The 19,006-nt window shown below is 34.3% G+C and overlaps 1 protein-coding gene across 1 annotated transcript in view; it reads right to left on the bottom strand.

Annotated features, from left to right (window-relative positions):
• LOC136834066 (fibulin-2-like) overlaps positions 1–19,006 on the bottom strand; it is a 106,274-nt gene that overhangs the window by 36,090 nt on the left and 51,178 nt on the right. The window contains exons 5-11 of the mRNA XM_067096323.1: positions 18,488–18,656; positions 17,852–17,923; positions 17,158–17,332; positions 15,376–15,485; positions 13,478–13,819; positions 3,405–3,542; positions 2,444–2,457 (exon numbers count right to left, since the gene is read on the bottom strand). Coding sequence (XP_066952424.1) covers positions 2,444–2,457; positions 3,405–3,542; positions 13,478–13,819; positions 15,376–15,485; positions 17,158–17,332; positions 17,852–17,923; positions 18,488–18,656 — 1,020 coding nt within the window. The remainder of the gene's footprint in view (positions 1–2,443; positions 2,458–3,404; positions 3,543–13,477; positions 13,820–15,375; positions 15,486–17,157; positions 17,333–17,851; positions 17,924–18,487; positions 18,657–19,006) is intronic.

The following is a 19,006-nucleotide window of genomic DNA, read 5'->3' as shown; positions in this document are numbered from 1 at the left end:
CGACTTTATGCTGACTAGAGAAGTAATGGCTTCTGGTCTTTTACAGACCCGGTCGTAAACAAGATGGCGAACGCAAGATGCGTAATAGTCACTTCTACTTCTTGCAGGTTGACGTTGGAAAACTGGGTTCAGCTTCGTTGAAGATAAGAGAAAATGCCCTCTTATCTTTGGAGTCCATAATGCTCTATCACATGTCGTAGTGTTCATCATTATGACACAAAACCCAACTACAAGACCAGGCTACAAGATATTTCTTTGATATTAGTCTAGTCACATGGAGCGCTGGCACACCATGGAAGGGCATCTCTGAGGACAAAACAAGCCACTACACTATCAAAAAAGGCTAATAAAGGAATATTCACCTTAGAAGTCTCTAAAAGAGAAAACAGACAAGGTCCCCTACAGAGATATATGTATATTGCAGTACTGGGAAGGTGTTAAAACTATTCAGAGTCCTATGCATGCATTCCTACTTTCTCACCACTGTATTACTATTTTACTATTGTAAATAGCACATGGCCTCAAAGGCCAAATACTGTAATGACCAAATACAAATAAACAGGAGAACAACAGTTATAGTGTCAGAAGCACAGAAGATTCCATTAACCACAAAAGCTGGGGAGAGTCAAGCATTAGAAGCCGCATGACACTTGTTAAGTGTTTATGTGTACAATGTACCCACAAACTAACTAGCACGAAAGTGAGGGACACTAAATATAAAAATTTTCCAGGCTAAAACTTGGCCTGAAAAACTGTCACTGATTCTGATCCTGATGATTTTTATATCAAATAACAGTTAAATTTTTCATGCAACAAAAAACCTGTTTTATCTAACATCTGATAGTACTATATCCTTTATTTGGAACAAACCATAGGAACAAAGCCATAATAAATTGATAAATATATCTACAAAAATAATACTTACCAGCCAAATTACAACAGATACACTTCCAAATACTTTAGAAAAATACGAAAACAAAACACTGAAATACACACTATAGTAATACACAAATAATTCATCAAATAAAGAGGGTCAGATTTTGAAATGGAACAGCTCTACACGTCACGTAGTACAATGGGAATGTCGCTGGCAGTGAGAAGGTCTCACTTATCCTTAAATTGCTTTGCTAGTTTAAGAAGTGCTTCTCAAGGGTCTCATTAAACTAACTTATAATAACAGACATCATTTATTATATCTTTTCTCTTCACCAACCATCATGATATACATAAAATAAGGGGGCTTACAATTCATATGGAAATAGCAAAGCAATTTGTATACTGTGACAAGTTTAGAAAAGATTATTCATAAGGCTATCAGACAGTCTGTAAGAGTTTAATAAATGATTTATAGTATATACCTTTGCATTACCAGAAGCAGGATCCGGAGCATAACCAGCAGAACAACGTCACCGGTCCGACAAGCAAATCCACCCAGTGTGTTAATGCATTTCTCTGTGGTTGAACAGTTGTGAAGATTTGTTCCACACTCATCAATATCTGCAAAGAAAAGTACAGTAAATTCCTTATTTTATGGAGACTTCCTTAAAAGAATTTTATTTCACATACACTATTCAATGTTAAGATAATCTCCCATGAATATTTTTCTATGCACAACATTTTCAGTAAACAAAAAAAGCTGGAGCCTGACAGGACTCCTTAGCTAACAAGGCCTGAGAGACAAGAAAATGAGGAAAGAAAGGAACTGGGCTTAACCTTGAAGGAATTGATAAACAGACCTCTTTAAAATGAAACCATGATGAGAATCCAAACAACTTGGCACTGTAGTTAAGAAAGAAACAACCATCAAATTGTGCTATCCCAGGGTGAACAATTTCAGAGTAAAAGTAAGAATATGTGGTCTGAAGTACATTATGAGGCCACCTGAAAAGAGAGGAACTCTCCCTATGGTTATCAAGTCAATGGTCACCACAGTACCTTTAGAAGGAAAAAAACACGGAGAGCTCTCTTGCAATGTAGAGAATCTAGAAAACAGGTAAATACAAGGCCAGTGATGAGACACACTGCATTTCATTCCTTGAATCAGCATTTTTGGACAAAAATTTCCACTACTCCTGATCTCATTTTTCCAAGACTTAAATAAGTACCAGTACCATCAATCAGAGCATTATTACCCATATCATCTTATCAAAGCTAGTTTCATGGATGTCATTCTAAAAGTGTACAGTGAGTATACGTTTGTGAGTCACTAGATTATTTTCAACATAAAAAGGTAACAACTTACCAAGGCATCGTTTTGTATTCAGATCAAATCCAAAGCCTTCAGGGCATTCTTGCACGGGGTTTGGAAAGTAGCCTGTGGTAAAATTTCATATGCATTTCTTCCTAAATCCACTTCATTTAGGCTGATTGATTCACATCAATATTTGCCAATTTCTGTTAATACAAAATTTCACTTTCTAGTTGACATATGAAGCCCTTCTACGCATTCATCAACATCTACAAAAATATAAAAACATTAAAAATGAAAGAGTCACTACCACTGATGGGGCAGTACAAAAACCTAATTTTCACTACTTTTCTTAAAAACAATATGCAACAAGTACAATCACATAAGACAAGACACTTAACAGACAATTAGCAAAACTCAATCATTAAAACATAAGCAAAATCAATAAAATCAAGCATCTGTTCAAGAAATTAAACTTACCTTTCAAAAGTACATTCAAATTTTGTATACAGTTTGCATTTTGCAAAAGAACCAGTGCAGTTCCAACATATTTTATTTATTATTACAGTACAGCAAAGTGGGCACAGAATAAAACACAGTTTATATCAGCACAAAAGAAAGCAGTGGTTCATTACTAGACCACAAGCAAAGCTGACACTAAATGGTACCTCTTTGGGTATCACAAAACAGTCAAGCAGCCGAGGCAAAGGGGATCTATCACCTAACCTTCACAGCCTGTGGTTGAGCTGTTGGATGGTTTATACCAACAGGACAGAGGCGCGAGGAAGTTCATGGCATGTATAGGATCCTGCTGTGTTGTGACACTCCCAGCCAAGGTCACATGGTACATCAACACATTCGTCCCGGGTCTGTGGCAGGCTGAGTTTAACTCCAGCCCATTCAACCTACTACCATACTACTAATTGTCCATGACTATCTATTACATAAGTTAATAATATAATACTTTTTAATTCAAGCTTTCATGACACAGAATCATTCTGAGGTGATGATTTTAACTAGTAAATTCTATAACATTCCGTTCTGTTCACACATTAAGTAAGGATTCTGAACACAAAATATCATGAGTAAAGGTAAGAGATATATTAGCAGTAAATTAATGCTGAAAAGTCTAACAAATTTATTTAACTTTTGACATTTTTTTCTCAGTCCACATTTAAAACTACTTAAACAATATAAGTGGTCACTTACAACTCACCTACACAAGTTCTGAGAGCCAAGCTGAACTGAAAACCTTCATCACACTTTATGTCACATTCATAAGCACCAGCTATATTTCTGCAAACTTCTTCCTCAGGATCACAAACCATGTAGTTCTCAGCACATTCATCAACATCTGTCCAAAGTATCCTTGGTTAAAATAAAAATAAAAAAATGCAACATAAAAAGACTTCCTATTGAAAATAACCTATGATGATCAAACTACAAACATGAACAAAACTATTCCCAAAGAGATATTCAAAGCTAATGTAATTCTTTCATAAGCAGAATGACATAGACCATTCTCTAAATTTTAAAGACAAAAGAAAGAGAGATCAACAGTGGACAATCTCTGTTCATGACTACTAAACATTCATAGTAATAGAAAGTGAACCACACATTTATGAGAGGACAATCAAAACTACCAAAACAACCCTGAACATCTCAGGAGTCACTTGTAAAATTCATTATGACTACTCTTCAAAAATGTACTTTTTTGTCAACACACAAACGGCCCCACAATAATCAGCTAATAATTTATTAATATAAAAAAATTTTCCAAAATACAACACAAAACATGATCCCATAAAATTTAAATGCAAAGTTCCAGTACAAAAATATAGAACATGAAGAAAAAAAGAAGTACAATAGTAAAACATACCTTATTTTTTTTCATGAAGTTTAACTTTGAAAATGTCCTAGTACAATGTGGGTAGTACTCTAGATATAAATTCCTAGTGATTGCAAAAACAGAAATTACCTATCGACAGCTATTCACATTACCTAACACGAAGGAATCAACTAACTTTCCCAGAATAAATTACGAGCATACCTACACAAGTCTGTTGCTGAGCACTATACTTATATCCAGCAATGCAGTCATTAGGACCCTTCTTCTGACACATAAAACTTCCTTGGGTATTGAGACAGAAGTGAGTAGCTCTGTCACAGTTGTCCACCCATCAACACATTCATCAATATCTGTAAAATAATTTTTCAAATCTTACTCAATATTTAATAGATTTATAAAGACATCTACAGTACTTTGAAAGAAAATCATAATGATAATACAGAGCTCAATATCATCAACAAATTAATAAGAAATTAGAATTGTGGAAACATGACTTGTATATATATTTTACAAGTTCATAACAAAAATTGTTTTTACCTTTAAAGAAAAGAAAATACTGTACAACAAACAGAGAAGTAAAACTAGTCTATGAAAAAATGATGACACTGTTTGTCTATTACAGTACAATTATTTTACAAGGAAATTATGGTTAGAAAAAACTGAGACTTTACAGAGAAATACCCTCCATGAGAAAAGTAGCTGCAGATCTGTCCACACTGCAAAAATAAGTAGGTTTGCTGGATATTAAATGAAAACTGAGTTCTAAATGGCCAGATCAATTCTCGAGAGTCATGTGGTAACAAATGACATGGTAATTTGGAAAAGTCTTCTTCCATAAATCCTTTTAAGGGGTAAATAGTAAAGTAGAAGGTAGGCTCTTTCAAATAAATACAAGAAAGACTGCATTATGTAAATACAGGAATACTGCTTTTTTTTTCAATTGGCCCACATCTACCTAAAGTACAGGAACCCTTTTCTTTGACTGTGATCACTGGAAAGATTGATTATGAAATGATGACTTTTCTTAGTAACATGCTCCTCCTACCTCAACTGTCATAGGCACAGTGTAAGAAATGACTTCAGAGGTGATAGTATACAACTACTGTACAAATGTTAGTAGAAAGATGCAAGTCAAATTCCCATTTGAATACTTAAAAGATGTATTTCCATAAACCTGAAAAGAATACTATAGACAGGATATCTAACTACAGATGATAATGCATAACACACCCAGACAGGACTGAAGATTAAGGTCAAAGGCAAATCCAGGTGGACAATCCAAACAGGAATCTGTGTACAGGAGTAAGAACCTATTGTGTTTTGACAGATAGCTCCTCTGCCACATAGCCTGCTCACTACTTCACATTCATCCACATCTGTAAGTCAAGGCAAAAATAGAAATACTCAAGCGACTATTTAACACAAACATAAAGCATGATATTCCATTTTTTGTACCATGTCAAAATGTTTAACTTTCAAATTAACTACAAAATACTCCAACTATAGCACCGTGCATTTATCAATACATAACTAAAACCAGTCTGACAAAAGTCACACAAAATGCTTGCAATCACCAACACTCAAAAAAATATACCCAGATTTTATAACAAAATATACAAAATATTTTGTAATAGTTATTAAACCTACAGCACAATACTATATTCTGAAAATATATCTCAACATTAAAAATGCTTCCCTATTACTTACTCAAAATAACAGATATTTTCTTGCTGCCATGTAAGGAAATTTAAATGCAGTAAACATACCCTCTTGAAGGTTATTCCATTACAAAGAACACAAACACATAACCTGCCATTTACATTGATTTCAGAGTTATTGAGCCATAAGAAATCCTAACTCCACTGAAAAGAACATTTTACAATTCACCTGGGAGAAAATCTAAAATGGCATGAATGTCAGCATGGACCAAAAAGTATACCACTCTCTACCTTTGATGAGCACAGCTGTTATTATAACAAGACAAAGCCCTCCAACTCTCAGTCTGATAAATAACACCTTCATGCTCTACCTAATCTTCAATCTGATTACTGGGATTCATGACAGGTGTTTTACTCAATAACCATGACAAGACGACATCTACAAAACATTAGCCTAATGGCACAGGCTAAGTTTTGAAAAAAAGATGTTATGCTTGGAGCTTAATAACTTCAAAATCACACACAATTTAAACTACCTTTAATCGCGTTCAAGTTAGATTTAAACAGAGTTGGTTAGTTATAAATGATTTATTTAACCAGACCTCTGAACCCTTTTAGGGTTCTTCTCAGGCTGGAAAATAAAGGGGGAAAGAATACATAAAAAAAAATAAATAAATAATAAAAAAGAAAAAAAAATTAAAATAAAATAAAAGATAGAGAAAAAAAAGGAGAAAAAAGGGGAAAAAATTATATGTTATTTATTATTTTAATTTTATTTAAGAAGAGAATGATATTATTAATTGAAAAGTTATTACCTTCAGCTAGAATATCTTTTATTGATTTATTTTGTAAATAAGTATTTCTTTCATGCTGCCATCTGGGACAGTCAATCAAGATACTGTATGTTTGATTGTTATTGGGATGTTACATCTTTCACAAGTTAATGGATTTGTGTGCGGAGTTGACATCAGATGACCATGTGTGGGTCTGGAATGTCCTATTCTGAGTCTTGTTAAAATTACTTCATTATTTCTTTGTTTTTGGGTAGAAGAATGCCAATTTTTAACTTTGTTCTTAATTTGTCTTAGTTTGTTTGGAGGGGGTGTATTTGACCAATCATTTTGTCAATCCCTATAAATTAAAGGTTTAACTGATGCTAGCCAGTCTGATATAGGAGCATTCGTAGTAGTTGGGGGATTGTACAAGCCAATTTAGCAGCTTTATATGCTTTCTCATTACCCTCAATGCCTACATGGGCTGGGATCCAACAATATGAACTTGAAGGCCGTTTGTAATTAATTGATGAATTTCCCGTTGGATATTTTGGACAAGGTGATTATTTGATTTAAATGATCCTATTGCTTCATTTGCACTTCTTGAGTTGCTCAATATGAGTGCTGAAGGAATTCCTTTTTTTTTTATATACTGTGGAGAGCCAATTGTATGGCTGTTAATTCAGCTGTAAATACTGATGATATTAGGGGAAGGCCCATTTGGATAGTTTCATCACTTGAATAGGCTGATGAGCCCACTCCAGCTTCATTTTTGGATCCATCTGTATAGATTATGAAGGGATTACCCTTCCGTCTTATGTGTTCCATGGCATGTTGATGGTACATTTCTGTGTTGAACATATATTTTTTTGAAAGCTATGATAAATACATGCATATTTTTGCCATTTTTAGTGTCCATGGTGTGATCTTATTTATTTCTTGGGTAAATTTGGATATCATGTTATGTAAATTCAACAGATAATTAGTTTTTTAGTAAATGAGTTTTGACTTGGGTTATTATTTGCATTTTGATTGAGAAATTTATTTGATAAAGGAGATGTGCCCGCTTGAAGGGATAAGCCTCTTCTTAAAGTAATTAGATCTCTAATATTTTAGAGGCAGCTGGCCTGCTTCTGCTAGGATAGAGACAGTTGGAGATGAGCAGAAGGCTCCTGTACATATACGCACTCCCTCGTGATGTAAAGCATCTAGAGATTTTAGAGTTGCTTCTGAGGCAACTGAATAAATTGGACAGCTATAATTTATAATTGATAGTACTGTTGCATTGTACAACATTAACATTGTATCTCGTCCTGCACCCCATTTGGTGTGAGAGATTTTCTTTGATAATGTAGGGGCTTTAGATCCTTTGGCTTTGATATATTTGATATGATCTTTCTAATTTAAATGTTGATCAAAAATTATACTCAAATACTTAACACTTCTGCACATGTTTATCTCTTCATTATAAAGATATAACTTAATGGTTTGTTGTTTCAACCATCTTTTCTCTTTGTAGAAGACAATGCCATTTGTTTTATTTACCGACAACTTGAAACCTACGGAGTTAGTCCAAGTGGTTATATTATTTGTTGCTATATTAAGTATTCTTTGACCATGTCTCAGAGAATAACTTGAATAATATATTACAAAATCATCCACATACAAACTATTTTGTACACCCTCAGGCAGGTTCACAGTAATATCATCTATTGCCAGGGCAAATAAGATGCAGCTCAAAACACTGCCTTGAGGGATACCCTCCTCTTGTATGTAGGAATTTGAATATGTATTTTCTATGAGTACTTGAAATGTACGATTTGTTAAAAAATTGTTGATAAATATTGGAAGGTGACCTCAAATATCTGATTTATGGAGTTTGTGCATAATATTGTATCTCCATGTGGTATCATATGCTTTTTCTATATCAAAGAAAATAGCAACTGTCAGCTTTTTCTTTTCAAATCCTTTTTTTAATATGATCTTCTAATTGAGTTAATGGGTCTAGTGTAGATCTACCAGCTATTGATCCTGATTGGGTAGGTGATAAAATTGAGTTTTTTGTTATAACACTTGTTAACCTCAAACTAACCATTTTCTCCAACAGTTTGCACAAGCAACTTGTTAGAGATATTGGCCTATAATTGGTGGGGTTGCTAGGGTCTTTTCCTGGTTTACTGATGGGTATGATTATTGCATGTCTCCACTTAGTTGGGAAGACATGCCTTAGCCATATGTTATTATATAATTTGAATAAGAATTCTTTAGCTAGTGTAGCTAAATTTTGGATCATTTCAAAAGAAATCTTATCATGACCCAGAGCTGATGATTGACATGATTTTAGGGCAAAATTAAATTCACTCATATTGAATTCTTGATTATAATCAAGGTCCTCATCAGTTTCACAATTAAGTGTATGATTCATTTTTTGTGTTCTAATTCTTTTGAAGTGTTCATCTAAATTAAAATAAGCGCTAATGTTTTCTCTATGTTTGGCTAATATATTTGAAATATCTTGTAGGTTATGATTTAGTTTGCCATTATATTTTATTGGTCTTCTAGATGGTCTTATATGTTTACCATTGATTTTACGAATTTTGTGCCATATTTCCTTAATTGAAGTATTTGGTGACAATTCCGAAATATAATTTTTCCCTGACTGAGCTTTTTCGAATATTATTGTTTTTCGAAACTTTGCATTATATTTATTGTAAAGTGGTTTAATGTGATCAACAGTTATATTTATAACTATTACCTTGTTTAGTTTGTTTATATTAAAAGGGTCTTTATTAAGGGTGTTTAATCTAGACTTTAGTCTATTCAAATTACGTGCCAGAGTGTGTTTGGTTTGATTTAAGAAAGATATATTGTTAGACCACCATGGAACGGTGGATATATTAGGAGTTGAAGAAGTTTTGGGGATGCATTTATCTGCAGCACTGATTACAAAACTGGGAAAGAAATCATTTGTGACATCATTGTTTTGATTTAGTGGAAAGGGAGGGATATTTCTAGTTTGTAAATTATATTTATCCCAATCAGGTTTCATTAAGTTATATTTTATGGCAAATGATTGTTTTTTGTTGTTCAAATAATTCAAAACAACTGGAAAGTGATCACTTGTGTATGAATCGTCTAGGACATTCCATTCCAATTTTTCGATTAACTCCAGTGAGCATAATGAAATATCTATTGAGGAGAAAGTTAAATGAGTTTTTGAGAAGTACATTGGTGAATCACTTTCATTCAGACAATGTAAATTGTGATCATTTATGCAATTTTCAATGTTTGTGCCGGCCAAGTTACTAGCATGTGTGCTGTCCCATAATGGATTATGGGCATTAAAGTCGCCTACCATCAGTAGGGGCTATTTACATTATTTAGTATTTGTGATAAATTACTAAAGTTTGAGTTAAAATTTGGCTGATTATATAGATTTAGAATAGAGATAATTTGATTGTCTGGCATATGCAATTTGATTGCAGTTATTTGATATGACAGTGATGTAATATTTAAGGGTTCATAAGTTGAATCGTTATGAACATCTATAGCTGTTCCTAGCTTGCCATCCACTATTGGTGAATGGCAAGCTAATTTAAAGTTTCTAAAGTTATTTGGAGTTGTGCCAATATGCTGCAGACATATGCAAATAGGTTTACGTTCCTTTAGTTTTCTCTGGATTTCCCCTAACCGAAGCCGAGTAGAAAATCCATTCATGTTCCATTGAATTATTTTATTTGTCATTGTTTGGTGGAATTGGAGTTAAATTTTGTAAGTTAATTGCTGATTTAGCTACATCCCATAACATTTTAAGGGAGTTTGTCTTACTTTGTGGTTTCCTTGTAACTTGGTTTGATTGCTCAATATTTGATGCACTGATTGGTTCTTCTTCATATTTCCTTACTGTATTAGCAAATCTATTTGAGTTTTGATCATGTTCTTTTAAGTTTTAAGGATTCTGAGCATAGTTCGCCATCTTGATGGAATGTTAAAGGGCATTTTCGGAACCTAGTAAAGTTATTTATGAAATTTCGGGTTACATTTTTATTTTTGTTAGGCAAAAGATTGTACGTTATGATGAAACACTCTTTACATCTTCAAGATAAATCATGTTCCGAATGTTGAAGGAATGGTTCTGATCTCTGGGTCCCATTTATGTTTCCATTATTGGATGTTGAAATATTTTTGTTGGGAATTTCTGGTGTATGTACCTGTATATAGAATCTCCGATGTGCTGTTATAAGATTTTGATTTGAATTTTTAGATTTATTATTATTATAATTCTTTGGTTTTATGGAGGGTTGATTTAATGTGGTTGTGATTTGATGAATTTTGGGGGTTTCTGATTTTCGTTGATTTTGATGATGAGAGTACAGATGAATTAGATGATTTATCCTTATTTGGAAAATCGTTATTTGTATTTGTCTTGGACTGTGGAACACTATGGATTTCCACTTGTGATGCAGTTAATGTAATCTGTTTCACATTAATGGTGTGGGCGAGACATGTTTTGTTAGATCAATCCGTGAACGGAATGTTAGGTTTTTACACTTAGAGGGAGTTCCGTCAATTACTTTCCTTTTTTTATTAGGGCTATTTTTGTCAATTAAGCTGTCTGTGGATGATTTTAGTGGATTATGAGTATCAAAATCTGGATTATTAACCTCTGTTAATTTTTCCATATCATAGGAATTCGTTTCTGAACGATTAACTGGGATTATTATTGGGGAGACCTGTTGTGATGTAAGAGAGGTCTGTTGCAACTGTACACTTGGGCTTTCATGGGTAGTAGAGGAGGGGGAGAGGTGTGTCTCAGCTATTCTGTGTTGAAATTCTTTATGTTTATTATGAGTTGTTACAGCATTTGAATATGAATAGCGTCTTACTGGATCATTGATTCCTCGCACCTTCAGTTCGAGTTTGGCTTCGTTAACGGGCATAACGGTTCTGTCCATTAACATTTGTAATTCTGTATAATATTGATAAAATATACAGTCTTTAGATTTTACATGATGATTTAATTTGCAATTGACACATTTAAAGGTTTTGCATTTCCAATTTGTTTTATGATTTTCGGAACATACAGCAAATATAGCGTTATTTCTACATCTTTTTGTTGAAGGCGATATTTTAGACACTTAGAACAGTGGAGAGGTTTAGGGACAAAGGGATGAACTTCTCTATTTAGTCCTAGAATTTTTATTTTTCGTGGTAGTTCCCAGTTTGTAAATTTTATTTTGACTATTTTAATATGTTTATTTGTATCCTCTCTACTTGGGACAGTATATAATTCCAAGTCATGTGTGTTGTTGTATCTTAATTTAAGGGAGTCTATTAAGATTTGTTTTGATGGTAGCTCTTTTTCATCATTGTCTGGGAGCATCTCTGTTCCTTGTGTATAGTTTATTGTTTCATGGCTGGTTACTGTTACTTTTATTTCATTTATGTTGGTTATTTGTAGAAAGGTTGTTGATTGGGCTTTGGTTGTTGTTTTTATTAGCCATTCATTGTTTTTGATATGTCTACATTCCATATCTTGTGTGGTGTGTATATTTAATAATCTGTTCTCTAATATGGCTGGTGAGATTTGTTTTTCTGCTTTTAATACTAAAAATCTGGACCAATTGTCTGCTCCAAAAATATGTTCAGAATGAACTAGTGTTGGATTGAGTCGATAGTTATTTCTTTTGGATTTTTTTACATTCATCGGTGATGAGTTGTCTTGTGTTGAGGGGGTTTTAGGAGGAGTACTTGTATCTAATTTAGAATTATTGTCCATTATGTATGGTTCCAGTGTTATGATACTGGAGTTTACCAATTTGTTTTTATTTGTTTCTTTTTGTTTTCTAAACACTCTGAGTCTTTAGGAGTTGATATTTTACTTGGAACAGGGTGTTCCTTTGTAGCTTTTATGTCTGTACTAAGATTCGGGAGTGACGTTCCGATAGTCATTGACTGTGCCAGAATTTTACCATCATGAGGTCCATGGGTACTGAAATCTTTAGTTCTACTTTCCATAAAAAAAGGAAAAAAAATCTTGAAAAGATATCATTGGCTTTTTATGAAGTTCAATCTTCCACTAATGGCACCAGTGGGAACTGACTCCCAAATGTCTGCGTCCCTACCCTACCCTGAAAAGGCGATGGCATTATTATGATTAGTATGGCCCAAGTGTAGGCAAAACCCACTTGCTAGGACTGAGTGTACTGTAATAATACAGTTATCCCCATCCTAATTACATTATGGGCTAACCGGACAGAAAGCCGGGAGTCTATTCCTAGAACCAGGCCCCCCTGGAATCCGTGGTCCAGCTCCACAGAATACTGTAGTTCCACCTGAAAAAACAGGTCCGAACATTATCAGGTAGATGATGGTTCTACCACAGTTCCCACTAATTAGCTTCAGGTCCAACTCCACTCCATGCCATATGTTTTCCCAGTCATTAGGCTTGGTAAATTTTGACAAAAGTGGAAAAATCTACAAAATTACTCCTAAAATATATCATTATATATATGGGACACTTGGGATAAAACCTAGGGATAAAAGAAAAAAACCCTAAGTTTGAGAGCCCCCTCACCACATCAAGGTGGTCCCAATTTGAGGGGGAGATTTAAACATAAAAACTGGGTATTTCTTTCCAGTAAAACCAAATTTTACAAACATCTACTTAACAATAGTTTGGGTGGCCTTCTTTGTTTAAATGTGATGTAGTAAATTAAGTTAGATCACATTTGAAGATTAACTCGAGACTAACACAACTTTGGCCAAGTGAGAATATTTTTTAGAACTGTAGTATTCAGTTCCATGCCAATTTATATTTTCTCTTGACAGCATAGAAAAACTAATGTAGCACTGCAGTCATGAGGCTGTAAACCTGACGAGTATTGTACAAGAATATTAACTGAAAGAGACCTATCTGTACCTCAAAAACTACATAATTTTCTGTTATTCTATACCCTAATATACTGGGCTTTGTTAGTAATATTTAATCTGAAATATATGGGCTCACCATCACAAGCTCTGATCTCCAAGTTAAATTTATACCCAGGTGGACATCGACCCTGAGACTGCGTTGCATCCAGGAATCCCTGCTCAGTCCGTGCTCCAGGAAATCCCTGCACTCCAAGTGCACCATCCCCTATGCCATACACAGTTGATCCTAAAAGATTAAGATCTCTAGACTCTCCAGAGTGACCTAATGGAATGCTTCCCCCAAAAGACTGATGCTGTGCTTGGCCAGGAGAAGACAGGGAACCATCAGCATTAATGCAAGCATACGATCCAACTTGGTTGTAACAAACTTGTTCTCCTGGTACACATCCTTGTTGACCCGTGAGGCACTCGTTAATATCTGTCATATTCAACAAGTAGTACTGTAATTACAAAAGCTGTAACAGCCCACAAATATCAGTCAAATGCTGATGAAAAGGATTAGCTTTTCTGGGAGAATGACAGCCACAAAAATTTTCAAATGACACTGCTCAAAAGCAAAGCTTTTGCAACATATAACAAAAATGTATAGGGAAAATATATGTTCAATAGCTTTGTAGGGAAAGCTCAGAGGGCAAAATCCTATCACTACTTCACTACCAAGAGGTAAAGCTCAAATCAATAGAACAGGCATGTACTCTTTCAGCCAAAGACTAATTCAAAATCCATTTTCTTACTGTACGGCAAAGCTTTCAAATAAAATGAGATAATTGTCTTATTATATTACAATTATATGTAGAAAAAGTTTTCAGTGGCTAAAATGGGGCTTAATCAATCTTAAATAGTAAAACTTAGATGTGCACACAAGTTAGGTTAAAAATTCCTTAAGGGTAATAATACAAAATCCACAAAATTACTGAAGCACATCTACACAATAACAATTTTAAAATGCTTCACTGATTACACTAACCATCAAAGTATGAAACACCACTGTATATAGCCTACCAATTTATGAGAATCTACTGGTCAGAAAGTGAAAATGCCATTCACAGTGCTTGGGTGCTGTCATGGAAAGGCTACTATACATACATCTAAAAGAAAAACATAGCTTGTCCCCGAAAGAAAAAGTCAGCAAAGTTTGTCTTGCAGTACTTTAAGATTAACTTAATTTCCAACTAATACTAATGTATTGCCAACATACATTACATTTGAGTTCATTAGCTGACAACCAGGTACTGTATCTTCAAATATATAATGTGAATGGATATACAGATATCTCTCTATAGGTGGGAAAATAACCATGAATTGTTAATTTATAGACTGTCTACTATGGTATTTAAGACCATGAAGAAGCATAATTACTCCCGAATTACATACTCCTTCCAGTATTATCATCGTGTTTCTAATTTTCCACCAAGAGATATGAGTTCATGACAGGTCCAACTGAGACATTCATTCATAAATATATTAACAACACAGGAATAAAAAGGTCTGATCAAACTCAACCATAAATCTTATACAGTACTAAAAAATACCCATTTGTGTATCTGTTTTTAAAAAAAGGTGATTTTATAAAAAGCAAGCCACAGTTTTTCAATAAAAGCGCAATAGTACTGAGCCTGCTGACAGTCTTTCCTAATGTATCTTGATAGCAAGTACAGTATATGGAAACACTTCCTGATTTAAAGACATTTTTGTCCCGAATCATCCAAAAGATACAAAATAATGACAAAAGACAACAAAGCTGCAAATATCAGCCACATATATTTTAAAACCTCTCAACTTATTTAAAGCATGAAGTCTGAAACATGAGAAATATAAAAATACAAATAAAATTAACATCTATTAATAACCAGTAAGCAAAATCCATGATGCGCGTTTACAAGCAGTTATGCATATAATCCTACTATCAATATTGCATAATCCCTTTACATAAGCTCACTAGCCATCAAGATCTCTTAATTGCTATGAACTTACCCTCACAAGACCTCTGATCAAGTGCCAACTTATACCCAGGATTGCATGAGCATTCGATGGATATACCAGTGTCTCTGCAGATGTGGGCACATGGGTTGTTTAGCTGGCATCTTCAGAAGGAAAAAAAGAAACAGAATTGTAATTAATATCTTTTAGGTGCTTCAGTCCACTGCTTTGGAATATAAAGAGATTTTCCAGAACTGTTAAAAACCATGGTTGATTTACAATAAAATGCAATAGTAATATAATTTATAGCCAAAATCTAGAATATAAAGAGGCCATGGAAGGGCTTAACTTAAAAAAAGCCAGTCATGGAGCTGGATCTGAATAGGTGGAATCTCTAATCAACAAATCTGACAAAGTACCATTTCAAAAACAAAACAAATGAAGTAAAAACTGCACCAAAATTTCTTTGGCACAATCCAGTTTTCTGTACAGTATATAATGCTGTATGAAACTCAGCCACGGCCCATGAAACTCTCAGCTGCGGTCCATGAAACTTTCAGCCAAGGCCCGGTGGTGGCCTGTGTTGTTGGCACCTAAAGCGGTGCCAGAGGCAAAATCATGGCTAACTTTAACCTTAAATAAAAACTACTGAGGCTAGAGGGCTCCAGTTTGGTATGTTTGGTGATTGGAGGGTGGATGATCAACATACCAATTTGCAGCCCTCTAGCCTTAGTAGTTTTTAAGATCTGAGGGCGAACAGAAAAAGTGCAGACAGACAAATACTAGCCATCTCAACAGTTTTTTTTTTTACAGAAAACTAAAAATGCAATACTTGCTGAAATGTTGATGCAACTGCAAAATGGAGAGGGGGAGAGATACAGTATATTGAGAGATTTAAATCTTGATGTTTTTATTATTTTAACATCTAATGGATATACTTAATGACAATAAACTTCTAACAAAACCATGGCAAGAAATTTCAATAGAATGCTTAAACAAATAGTCTGCATTTTCAGCATCTTTATTAACTTATTTTTCAAGGTCACAGGATCACATCTCAATTTAAGGGTCACCATTCGACCTTTGATCTTCATTAATTCTGGTAAGCTTTCTATCACTCGAGAGGTAATTACTTTCCACAAAAGCTCCCATACTTGCACCTATTTTTCAAGGTCACAAGTGAATTTAAAAGCCAAACTGGCTTTCTCTCTTGGGTTGATACTTAGAGAGTGGTTATCACTTCTCAAGGTCACAAGTCAATTTAAAAGGAAAATTTCAATCTTTTATTCTAAATCCTCAACTACAGCAATCAGAGGTCTCTTGTCAATAACCATAGCTTACGAGGATATTCCTCCCACGCAAGCAGGTACAGTAGCTACAAGTCATAGGATTATTTCCTCTACAACTCTATTAAAGCATTTCTACATTATTATTTCAACATCAATACTTATAACCTGTAACTTCCAAAAAGAAAAACCACAGCTACTACAACTGGCAGCCTAGATACTCCAATCAATTACGATACTGTAAACATAACTGAAAGGAAAGAATTATAAGTACCCACTATCCAACACAAATATTAAATGCAAAATTATACCATGTTACAGTATTTCAGTTTCAAGTAAGTGGTGATGAAATGTTTGGAAACAAAATTATATTTTAAGGCCCTGTGGGAAAGACAACACAGACTTAAAAATACCACACAAACAATCGAGGCAAAATGACATAGTACTGAATACCACAGAACTACTTCAGCACACTACAGCACTTAATATTCAGTTTTACTTAATATTAAGCACGGCGCACCATTTGTTTACCTGAGGCTCCTTAACTTACCTGTCAGTTAATGCATCCTGTAGACAGGTCTTGCCATCAGTAGACAGAGTGAAACCTGCACGACACTGGCAGCGATATGATCCAGGTGTTGGGACACATACATGTGCACACAGTTTGCCAGGAAATCTAGCACAAAGATCTTCTGATTCTGAAAAATCAAATACACTCGCATTTCCTGAACAAGCAAATGAGTGCACAATTATCTCTGGAAACATATGATATTTACAAAAATTCTTTTAAATGTAGATCTCTATAGCTTGTGAATATTTAAATTTCAAAAGGCAAAAAATATGATGCATACTGATAATTGTCTCTTCATCATTGTCACCATTCTTAATGTTCTTGTGAGTTTATATTTAAAAAAAATTGGTAATCAATTGGAAATAAAAGCTAAACATGTCAGTATGGTAAATAAACTAAACTAAATAATACTTTCAATAATGCTAAGTTTTTAGCAACCTGTTACTTCTAAAATAAGCATAAATACAAAGAGCTCCATCTAACAAGTCTCTAAAGCTGTTATGACAACTGCCAACAGTAATTTTGCACTATCCCCTTCTTTTGTTAATCAGTAATTTGGCTACAATATTACAATATCAAACTGTTAAAATACACACTAGTAGCAGTGATAATAAACTGTTAGTATTCAACTATAAACTTTTTCTGAATTTGTCCAAAACAGATATGTACTTACCAGGAACACTTATTCCAGGCAGAGAAACTCCTGGGTACAGAGTGCCAAATCCAAACCCTTGACCACCTGGCCCTATAAAATGAAAGTCATTTACTGTAGGTCTCCATTCTGCTCTCAGGAATTTACAGTAAATACAGTACTGTATAACTGTGGAGATACATAAATTGCAGTTCAATAAAATGAAAGGTGGAGCACATACATTGCAATTCAATAAAATGAAAGATGGAACACATACATTGCAGTTCAATAAAATGAAAGGTGGAGCAAGTACATACATTGCAGTTCAATAAAATGAAAGGTGGAGCACATACATTGCAGTTCAATAAAATGAAAGGTGGAGCACATCCACTGCAGTTCAATAAAATGAAAGGTGGAGCACATGCACTGCAATTCAATAAAATGAAAGGTGCAGCACATACATTACAGGTCAGTAAGATGAAAGGTAGAACACATTCATTACAGTTCAATAAAATGAAAGTTGGAGCAGTCATCAAGTCTGGAAACATCAGTGTGGGATTTCTACATATATAATAAATGATTATTGTTGAAAATAACAGTATCATCACTTGAATGGGATGTTCTCTATTTATGCACACAAACGTTCCATGAAGTTCATTACAGTTCCAGCCCACTCACCTCCTTGAACTGGCTCTGACAAGTCAGGTGTGAGGGCATTCGTTGGGGATGCCTGGGAGCAGCACTGAAGGTACGAGTTGTCCCAGGGAAAGCCGAACTTGAATCTCATGTTGCATCCCATTCCCATGCTCCCACTCACAAGACCTAGCTTGCAGGCATCACAACAGTCCTTCAAGAAAACAAAGGTATTAATTGTTACAGGAGACTGGGTGTTTATCAGAACTTGGACTTGATTAAAACTCTCACAAAAACACCCGCAATAATTATTAGAAAAGACTGAGTGTTTATCAGAACTTAGACATGATTAAAACTCTCACAAAAACACCCGTAATAATTATTAGAAAAGACTGGGTGTTTATCAGAACTTGGACATGATTAAAACTCACAAAAACACCCGTAATAATTATTAGAAAAGACTGGGTGTTTATCAGAACTTGGACTTGATTAAAACTCTCACAAAAACACCCGTAATAATTATTAGAAAAGACTGGGTGTTTATCAGAACTTGGACATGATTAA

This window comes from Macrobrachium rosenbergii, chromosome 53 (assembly GCF_040412425.1).
Source record: "Macrobrachium rosenbergii isolate ZJJX-2024 chromosome 53, ASM4041242v1, whole genome shotgun sequence".
NCBI lineage: Eukaryota > Metazoa > Arthropoda > Malacostraca > Decapoda > Palaemonidae > Macrobrachium > Macrobrachium rosenbergii.
The sequence above is the reverse complement of the archived record's forward strand: the minus strand, read 5'-3'. Positions and strand labels throughout refer to the sequence as shown.